The sequence below is a fragment of the Antrostomus carolinensis genome, unplaced genomic scaffold, assembly GCF_000700745.2.
Source record: "Antrostomus carolinensis isolate BGI_N321 unplaced genomic scaffold, ASM70074v2 scaffold23215, whole genome shotgun sequence".
NCBI lineage: Eukaryota > Metazoa > Chordata > Aves > Caprimulgiformes > Caprimulgidae > Antrostomus > Antrostomus carolinensis.
Genome location: NW_010316043.1, coordinates 29,821 through 39,945, shown reverse-complemented (window position 1 = coordinate 39,945; position 10,125 = coordinate 29,821). Strand labels below are relative to the sequence as shown.

The 10,125-nt window shown below is 36.9% G+C and overlaps 1 protein-coding gene across 2 annotated transcripts in view; it reads left to right on the top strand.

Moving 5' to 3' along the window:
* Positions 1-10,125, top strand: part of LRRC28 (leucine rich repeat containing 28) — a 47,482-nt gene that overhangs the window by 21,359 nt on the left and 15,998 nt on the right. The window contains exon 5 of one of the 2 annotated variants that reach the window (XM_010168171.2): positions 9,514-9,720. The exons of the other annotated variant lie outside the window; for it this stretch is intronic. Within the exon in view, the coding sequence (XP_010166473.2) occupies positions 9,514-9,720 (207 nt within the window). The remainder of the gene's footprint in view (positions 1-9,513; positions 9,721-10,125) is intronic. 2 annotated transcript variants of the gene reach the window in all.

Here is a 10,125-nt window from a genome sequence, read left to right as displayed (position 1 = left end):
CGTAACTTATGTACAGTGATTAGCTATATTAACGGGTAGTTGATTTTACTTGTGCATTAAGCAAATGCAATTTACTAGTAGGACCCGAGAGCTCAGGGAAGCTTGGAGAACAAAGTCATTCAGTCTTTGAAAGTGAACAAACACAAGTTGTTAGTGCTGTGCAATAGAAGAATTTTAGAATGTATTGATTTCCATTTTGACCTTGCTGGCCAAATACAATTTTCTTTTATACATACCACTGTGAGAGAGTTAAAATATGACTTGTTATCGACATCCTTGTTTTTACACAGCTAGTCTATTAAATAAATTGAGGCAAAATAAAATGCATCATTTACTGACACTGAATCTAAATGGAAAAAGCCTTTAAAGAGAATGTGTAGAACTGGCGGTATTATGTGAGATTAACTTTCCTGTGGTTCATGTCACACATGCAGAGTTTGATACCTGTATTGCAGTTATCTTAATTTTATTGCAGTGGTATTTAAAATAAAGACCCGTGTTTAACTTAGCATTGTCCAAATCTACATTAAACTGTCATTCTTTAGGGAAAGCTTTGATACCAAGCAACTGCAAGTATACTCCAGTTGGTAATTATTTAATGTTTGAGAGCTTTATGGACTAAGACTACTTATTTGTGTAGCTAAAGGAATGCAATTCGGAATGACTGAGTAGGGGATTTGGAGTATAATTGGAAGCCTTACTTGTCTACTTTGTGCTGATTTGAAACGCTAAACAGCAGAATCTTCCACTGATTAAGGTAAGGCTTGCAGTTGCCGTCAGTGTTTTGAAAATGAGGACATTGCTAGTGTTGTTTGAAGTCAGCCATCTACTTTTTTGGTGAAAATGTCAGTTAGAAACCATTAATAGTTAGTCCATACCATTTTCTTGGTAGTAGCCACATTATAGTAGCTCCTGCCTACCCTTCTCAGCTGGTGAATTAGCCATTCTGCTGGGTGGCCACACAGACATTGGCTGGGCAAGTGAGGAGGAGCAAGAGAAGCTCCTGTTACTGTTTTTAGAAAAGGGCATCTGAATCCATAGTTTACATCTGAGAAAGATGCACTTCTATTACAGTGGGAGTATCTCCTGTGAATGGTTAGCCAGTCCCTCCCCTGTAATTAGTGTTGCAATTTGTAGTAACTTCCAGTGGCCTGGAAGAACTCTCATTTTCATAGGACTTCAGTTCAGGCAATCTCATCCATTAGCATTCCTTTGAAAAACAAAGGCTTGCTGCCATAAGCGTGGCGCCAAACTCAAGATCTTACTTTGATTCTTTTCCTTTACCTCATCTCATTCAAATTTGTAGTTGTTGCTTTTTTTTTTTGTTATGGAGACAGAGTTTACTACCTTCAGGGAAGGGGGTTCTTTGCTATCTCCCAATAGTAAGTTAAGTGAGTGTAACTTGGCTTGCTCTAGTGTAATACTTTTCCAGTGAAAGATGAAAATCTAACCTGGACCCATTTCTTTTGTTGTGCATTTAGTTACTTCTTGGGAGAGGAAAGGAAAAACAAAACAAAACAAAAAAACCCACTAACCTCAAGAAAAGGAAGAAAGATGTGTCTGTTTCCAGTTGGCTGGAAACAGTTGATAGCAACAGTCACAACAGATAGGTCTTTGCTTGGATTATTTAGACACTAGCGTGGTAACAGTTTAGAAGCTACTGATCTGTGTTTGTCAGAGAGACCAGTCTGTTGTGTTGACCTGAAGCTTTTCCTCTGAAGAAGAAGTAGAATTTATAGCCAGGTCTGCCCTGTCTCTGTGGCTTCCTGAGCTATCCTTAATCTCTTCTTAGGATGCTGATTTTGTTTGCCTTAATTTTAGGTGATTACTGGTTTGTTGTACTTAATCAAAGCAGGGTACTTAAGCAGCCATCTCTAGCTGACTGGCCTCTTGAGTTCCAATTATTAGCTCTTTATTTGATGCACTAAGGTTTTCTGGAAGGCTTCCCCCATCCATTTCCATGTAGTGATATTAGTGCACAGTGAATTGTAGATGATGGGTAACAGTAAAGATAAGACATAAACAAAACAAGGGAAACATAACAGGTCTCATGCTTTATTCATGTCACATTTGTTTATGTTGATACCACCCAGGAACACCCAGAAAAAGGAAAACAGCTGCTCCTCAAAGGAAAGACAACGGCAAAAATGCAGCACTTCCTAAATAAGACACTTTTCTGTAAGGTGCTAGCAGAATTTTTCATGCAGTATACTTGACAAAGGACTGTTCTGTCTCTTCACACTTCATTTTGGCTCTTCTATCCAAAATTTGGGATATAATTTAATAAAACAGTAGAATAATATTAATATATTAATTTCACATTTATTACTTATTTGTGTAGCAATAATACCTTGCTGTGGGGCAGTATTGTACTAGGCAGAGTGCACTAGAACAAAGTGAAAGGGTAGGTTGTCTTCTAAAAAAAAAAACCAAACCAAAACCCACAAAAAAAAACCCAAACAAAAAAAAAACCCAAACTAAGAACCTGATCGTTTCATGGCCTTGAGTTACCTTTGTGCATAAACAATTTTTTCCCTCCCTCTCCCTCTTGCCCTTTCACCCACATTTTCCACTTTTCTCACGTGTTAATTTATGTTATTTTTATCATTTGATTTGTTCTAACTGGTCTCATTAAGACCATCAAATTATGGAAGAAAATGGAATTCCAAACATGCATTGAGGGGAAATAGGGAGCACAACCTCCTGCCCACTCTGTCTCTGTGCTCTCTGTCTGGTGCTTCAATGCTGATGCTGAGAAAGGCACAATGCTGGACCCATGTAATACAGAAGGCTGCCAGTTTTGTTAATTGAAGTTTAATTATGGTAAAAGATGGGAAACCACTGACCTTTAGAAGAGTTTGACTTAATGAGACCTTCATACCTGATACCTGTTTTCAGACACTTTTAGCTGAACTAAAATTACTGTTTGGCAAGATTGGACTTTAAAAAGACACTTTTCTCACCTTTGCTTGTGAATGATGGTACAAAATAAATAAGGTTTGGTACTAAATTTCTGTGTGACATTTAGCAAGGTTGAGGAAAAAAAAATCTATTTGGGTATGTTTAATAGAATTATGTATTTTTCACTTGATTTGGGGTTTTGTCTGCTGTTTAAATGTTTTTGAGAAGAGTCAATATAGTTTATGGCTGAAGTAGGTGAAACTGAGAATTAGGAACATCTTTGAGGTGTTTCTTACATGACTGTGTTCATTCACAAAGACAAACCTGCCCCAGAAAATCTTTTTCCCTTTTCCTTCCAGCCAGGATATGTGTGTGAAATGCAACCATAAATATTGCTTTAAAAGTAATAGATTCAAGTTTGATCAGTTGAGATAGAGGATTTTTTTCCTAGAATTTTTATGGGTTTGAACTCATATTCAACACCTTATTAAAAAAACCGCAGGTTATTCATAAAATAGTTGCTGCAGTATCACCATGTCTCTTCCAGTCCCTCTTCTTTTGTTTGTTTGTTTGTTTTTCTTAAAATATTGAGCAAGTATTAGCCTAAATGGGGAAAAATACAAGGGAAGAATCATCTTCAGGTGTGTTAGGCTTGAGAAACAGAACATTTTTCAAGCTCTCTCAGTAACAATACAGTAAGAGATCTGTATACAGCAGTGTCAAAATGTAAATGTGATTCACTTTGCCTCCACCTTTATCCTTAAATCTAATGATGCCAATTTTCAGTTATGGTCAAGCTTCCTTGTTTGAAGATGGCACAGGTCTATCATAAGTGTCAATTTGTTCTAGGAAATTTAATTTTTATAGGCTATGAAATGTGAGCTGTGTGGTAGGACAGTAAATGTAATGTAATATATAATAGGCTATTTAATTTGTTTTAACCATCTTAAAATGTATTTAAGTCCTCCTGAGACATCCCAGAGCAGATCTAAAGGAGATCTTTTCCATCAAGCTCTTAGTGATTTAAACTTAAATTTACCACCTTCTATTCCTTTTCTGAAGCAACCAACTTTCTTTTTAGACCCCAGGACAGGGAGGGATTGCTGGGTACGTGAAGTCCAGTGTTTCAGAATTGCAGCCCGTCACCACAACGCTTGATTCTGTAAGGATTTGCAAGAATATGTACCGATGGGTACCACAAGCTGGAAAACTTTACCCCGTGATATATAGCAAGGATTTTTAGTACAGAGTGCAGCCTTGGGACTGTGACATGCTGCTGGCATTGCAGAGTGGATGACAGGCACGAGAGATCAGCTCTGTGTTAGAAGCCTTCGGTAGCAGGGTGCTAGATGTAAATGTATGATAACAGCACAATCATCATCATTGCCTACAATACAAAGACCTATTAACATACTTTCTTCCTCCTAATAAAGTGCTGGCTATATATAGAAGTTGCATTAGTTATTTTCACTGGTGGCTCATATATCCTTAGGTGGTGAACCAGTATAGCCAGTCCTTCTCTTACTGTTTCAAGCAGAGGCTTGACTTGTAGCACCTTCTTCTCATGCTTTTCTGTTATTTTTCATTCCGTTTCAGTCACTAAATACTAACAGTTCTTGCTTTTCTTCCTGTATGATAATTTGGTTCTTTGTCATATTAGCAGTACTTCAAATGCTTGTGTTGACAGTAAACCAAAACATAGTTTTTTGGGTTTTTTTTTACCAAGGTAGAAGATGGAAATTCTAAACAAAGTAGACACTTGAGGAACATCATCACTAGAAATGTTTTCTCCATCCCAATGATTTGCCATGAGATGCGTTACTCATGGGTTACCATTAACCAAAAAATTTCATCAAAGAAACAGAAGCCAGTATACCATGATTTACATCTGGAAAGATCCAGGTTGCATTTTCATTCTGCTTTCTATTTATGTTCCAGTCATTGATTACTCTTGGTTGCTCCTTCCCCTTCGAACTTACGATGCTGAAGAGTGCTGATTTCACGTTAACAGGGCTTTTTTGAACATAGGTTCTATATTTCTTCTCCAACCCCAGGCTGCTATCCCAAAAAATATCTTATTCATTGAGAATCCTCATGCCTGAGCTTGCAATTTTGATATATAACCCATTTTTTTCAGTATTCTGGGATGGAAATTTTTTAAGCAGCCTCATTTCATTTTAGTAATGGATGTGGTAATTTTCAGTACTTTGTCCTTGTTCCCATGAGGTATTCTGTCTCTGTCCTCATACACAGTATTATTTTTACAGGAAAAAATGATGCAAAAAGCTAATTTAATATTTGGTGTGTCCTCCTAATTTCTACCCCTTGTTGACACCAGTTCTTCATTTCTTGCTCTTTATTTCTTGTTGAGAAATCTTTTGTTTGTCTGTGTGTTCCTATTTTCCTGGCCTCCTGGCAGTTTTCATTTAACTTCTGCGGCCTGACCTCTTAAGTGCCAGCTCTCTTTGCTGATCAGTCGCTTTTTCCATTCCTTGTAGGTTCTCTGCTTTCTCTTAATATCCTGCTTTGAGGTGAATTCTCATGCAGGTAGGTCTGTAGCCCTTTCCTGTCCCCTTTTTTTTTTTTTTCCTTTATTTGGATGGAAAGATTCAGATAACATTTGATTTAAAGTAAATCCATGCTTTCCATACACTCATATGTATGTGTTTCATATATCCCTGGATGAAATTTTGGGTTATGGCCCAACAGGGAAAGGTGGGATTGCTCCTGAAATGTAAAGAAAACTGTTATTTTTGAGTTATGCAGCTGGTGAGGCCTGTACCCCCAGAAGGTTAAGGAAGTTTGAATTGCCTTTGGCAATTTTTATATGTTGTATAGGCTGCTGCTTACTTCCAGATGGTTGGTTTTTTTTTTTTTTTCCTTCATGTAAAACCATGGGAATTAAGTTTTAAAAACTGGCATTTAAACCACCTAAATCAGAAGTATTTTTTTTTCTTCCTGATGATAGGTGTGTTTATAAAAATACAACCTGTTTTGTTAGAAGGTAAATAATTTTGGAAATTTCCTGGAATTCTTTCAAGGTTTCATTTTGTGGCTTTTTTTTTTTTTTTTTTTTTTAATAAAGGTGTGCTGATGTTTCTTTTCTCTTTGTGTTGAGAAACAAACCTGTTTGTCAGTTTTTCTTTTGAAAACCCAAATGCATATGATGACAGTTCTCCTGTCCCTTTCTCCAAGTGGTTGGGAAAGCTACTACCATGAATGCAAAGGCTGCTTTTTGGAATTACAATGATCACTTCTGAATCTTCATATTATCAAGGATGGATAAAAGAGGAATTAGTTACTCAATCACTGTCAGTTTTAGAGTACAGTCTGAAGTGTTTGTGAATATGTCTGTGTCACTGAAAGTACCTTCAGAAGGCTGTAGGCAGGACTCTGGGTATTTAAGTTTCTGTGAAGTAAGGTAGTGTGTGGATTTACAGTCTGTCAGCCACTTTGCACGTACTACGCTGTGAACACATTGGTACCATATGGCCAAGCCACAGAATTGCCGAGCTATGTGTGAAGGCAGAACTCTCTGCAGATGGACATGGTGAAACACTTGGGTCCAAGAACCAGCACAGGAACTTCTTGTTTGGATTTGGGTCTTTCTGAGTTAGAGGTTTAGCGAAGCTGCTGAGGATTTTTTTTCTTGCTTCTAACATCAAAATGGGGCTCAGTGCTCTGCCATGTTGATTTTGATAGTGTTAATCCTAGAGCTAATATAAATTTTAAATGATACATTTCTGAATTTCATTTAAATATAATTGGAACTCCTCAGTGTAGTTTAATGCTGATGTACAATCCTTGTCTCTTATCCTTGGGAGTGAGGGAGGAATCTCTGAGTAAAAGTCCCTTCTTTGTCAGTTCTTTTTATTTGGGAATAGGTATTTTCTTTTCTGGATCTGCCTGAAATTTCCGAAGTCCACCTCTCTTACATGTCTGCGTGCTTGATGAGGTGATAGCAAGAGAGAGATTTGTTAGTCTTTCACTGTCTTTGTTAGCCAAGGCATCCTTCAGTATTTAGGTTGCAAGATTTTTAAAGCATGGATAATATCATTAAGTAACTAAGAGCTTGAAAAACTTATTAATGGACTGTTTATATTTTGTGTTATTCCTCTTTATTGTTTCCCTTTGCTTTAACGAAATTGAAACCAATTTAGTGTCATTAGTAAACGTCTGAGCATGTTCTTCAAAATGAGCTTTCAACACTGTGGTGGGGAGTCTGGAGTTATACCTCTAGTCTCATGCACTTCAAGTTGTTTGGTTTACTTTTCAACTTCATCATGGGTCAGTGGGTGTTTCTGTAACATATGGCCCTGTGTGTTGAAAGTGGATGTTTACATCTGGTATGCATTGGAAGATTAAGGTAGAGAGGATGAAGTTTTGGGCAAGTATATGTTTTTTTGGATGAAGGATAAAGTGCGAATACTTTTATTTCCTCTTAGATTTGAAACATATCATTCTAGCAATGCCTTTGAAACTCTGCCAGCTTTGCCAACCGTAACATTTATGGGATTTTGGACCTAAACTGAATTAGAAAACTGTTTTTAGTGGCAGAGAAAAAGGTTAGTGCATGAAAATAGCTAGGCCTATTATTGACTGCATGTGGTCAGTGGTTTGGCTGAATGTAGGTGGCTCTTTTCCTGTCACTGTTTTCAAGCATATGGCTTTGTTTGTGATGAATATAAAACTCTTTAAAAATGAGTTCTGTTGCAGTTCTTTTGCACAGTAGTTTTCTGCTATTTAGTAGTGATTATTTTGCTTTTGCCATTCATTTTCAATCTTGTAGTTAAAAAAAAAAAACAACTTTTAGAATAAAGCTTATGATTCCTGTTGACATCAAAACTAAGAGGTTTGAAGAATGTGGTCATCTGTGTATAGCAGCTGCTTCTGTCAGTAATATTTTATAAAAGGATGCATATACTATGTTGTTGATTATTGTATTTAATGCTGGAATTGTTTGCAGTGGGCACAAACTCCTTTTAAACATGCACACACATTTTGTTTAATTAGTACTTCTGTGAAAATTTCTAATACTGAATTATAATTTGCCTCTTTTTAAACTTTTCATGTTTTCAGTCTTGAAAATAACATTTATAGCAGTTTTTCCCAAGGTCACCTTCAGATTTGCCATTGTGTAGAAGATGGCATGAAATTACCCCAGTGTTTTGTTTTCTCCTTTGTCTCTAGTATAGAAGGTGCAACCTCAGAGCTCAGGGAATAGCGAATTTTCTAGCTCCTGCTGCAGAGAGAGCTTACGGGCACAACCGGTTCTGTTTCGCTTTAACTTAGGCACTGTTACCCTATTTATATCTTCTTAAAAAAAATCTGGGTGATAGAGCTGTAAATTGTACAGATTGGGCGGATTGTCTGGTGTTTTCAGTGCAGAAAATTCTAGTGAATTTTGGTTTAGCAGCTATCAGATGCAAGAGCTGGTTTCATTTAGCCGAGAGCAAAGTACATTTGGTTCTGCAAGATGCTGAGAACTGCAGTAGGAATTAAGGGCGCAAGCACTTCATGAGTTGGTTCCATTGCTGTAAAAATATTTAAAAACAAAGCAAAACTGTTTACAGCTTCCCCATGTTTGGGGAAAATTATTTATAGAATTATTCAATTTTTACATTAACTGTGAAGGAATAACTAAATAAACAATGAGAGAACCTGTAGAGCTCCTGTATGTATTTGTTAGTCAGTCCTTGGAGAAGTGCTTCCTGGACCTGCTGGCCAGACACGAGGTAAAACAATCTGTTGCACAATGAGGCTACTTTTTTGATCATGTCTGGCAGACTTTTAATAACTTCATTTGTTACCTACATTAAAAAAAAAATTATACAATACTATTTAAAACACAAAATGGACTTTTAAAATTCTTTAAATGTTGAAAAAAGAAAATCTCTAGAAGCTGTAATTATTGCAAGTATAGGTTAGAGCTTACTGTAATATCTTCCTGCAATGTAACATAACAATATAACTTAAAGGTTATTAAGAAATTTCTTTTCTAATTTAAACTAGGTCTTTTCAATTGTATTATGAAGACAGAGCGGTTGTTCCTAAGCATGCTTGGTGAAAGACTGTCATTAAGCCAGAAGTGCTATGCATGTATTTGTAAGTCTCATTGCAAGAGAATCTTAAGTAAGGTGGATATAAGCATTGCATCCTCAAATGTTTAAAAAAAAAAAAAAAAGGAAAAAAAAAGAATTTGCATGAGTTTGGGATCATGCAAAACACCTTCAATAACAGCAAGCTGTGTAATATGTTTTGGTTTGGGTTTCATTTTTTTTTCCTGGTTCTGATTTAGGACCAGGAAACTGCTTGATATTTTTGACAGTAGTAATTGTCACAATTCAGTAATGCTCTATCTTGAGACATCTCATATTTAAACATACTGCCTCACTGATAACTGTTCCTCATCAAAAAGATTTGAAATATGAAGAAGACGGAGATTACTAGTATCAGTTCTGAACACAAATTGATAGAACAGAATCTTAAGAGAAAACCAGCACAGCTAACTGATAACCTTTGGTTTTGAATTCATGTGAGATACATTTCTGTGGTCTTGTTTGTGAAAATGATGACATTAACAATCCTCAGTGCCTCCCGTTTGGATTGCAGAGGTTGGAGACCTGAGGGAGCTGCAAACGCTGGACATCTCAACCAATCGTTTGATAACGTTACCCGAAAGGCTGCACATGTGCCTGTCCCTGCAGTACTTGACTGCAGACCGAAACCACCTGTGGTATGTTCCCCGCCACCTGTGCCAACTACCAAGCCTCAACGAGCTCTCCATGGCTGGAAACCGCCTCGCATTTTTGCCACTTGGTGAGTCACCACTGTCACTGGGCTGAGGGGTGGGTTAGAGAAGAGACAGGAAAACCAACTTTCCATCCCAAAAAAGAAAAAAAAAAAGGCAACAAGTGATTGTCTTTGGTGGTCCCTACAGACTCTGTTTGTGGAGTTGTCATGGTGATCATATTGTTGGAAGATACGTTAATAAACAAACAAACAAAAAGGTTAAGGTTTCATGTCTGTTTTAAAGCAATAGGTCAGCTATCAAATTTGCTTTATTTTTAGCTAACTGAGGGGGAAAAAAAAAGTTTAAATGATGTTGTGTTTAAATATAGTACTATGTAATCTGAGTTCTACCACTTTGGGTAATGATGTGTTTCTGTTTGCTGGATCTGATGTTTTAACAAAGATTCTTCAGAGAGGGTTTAAAACTTACTG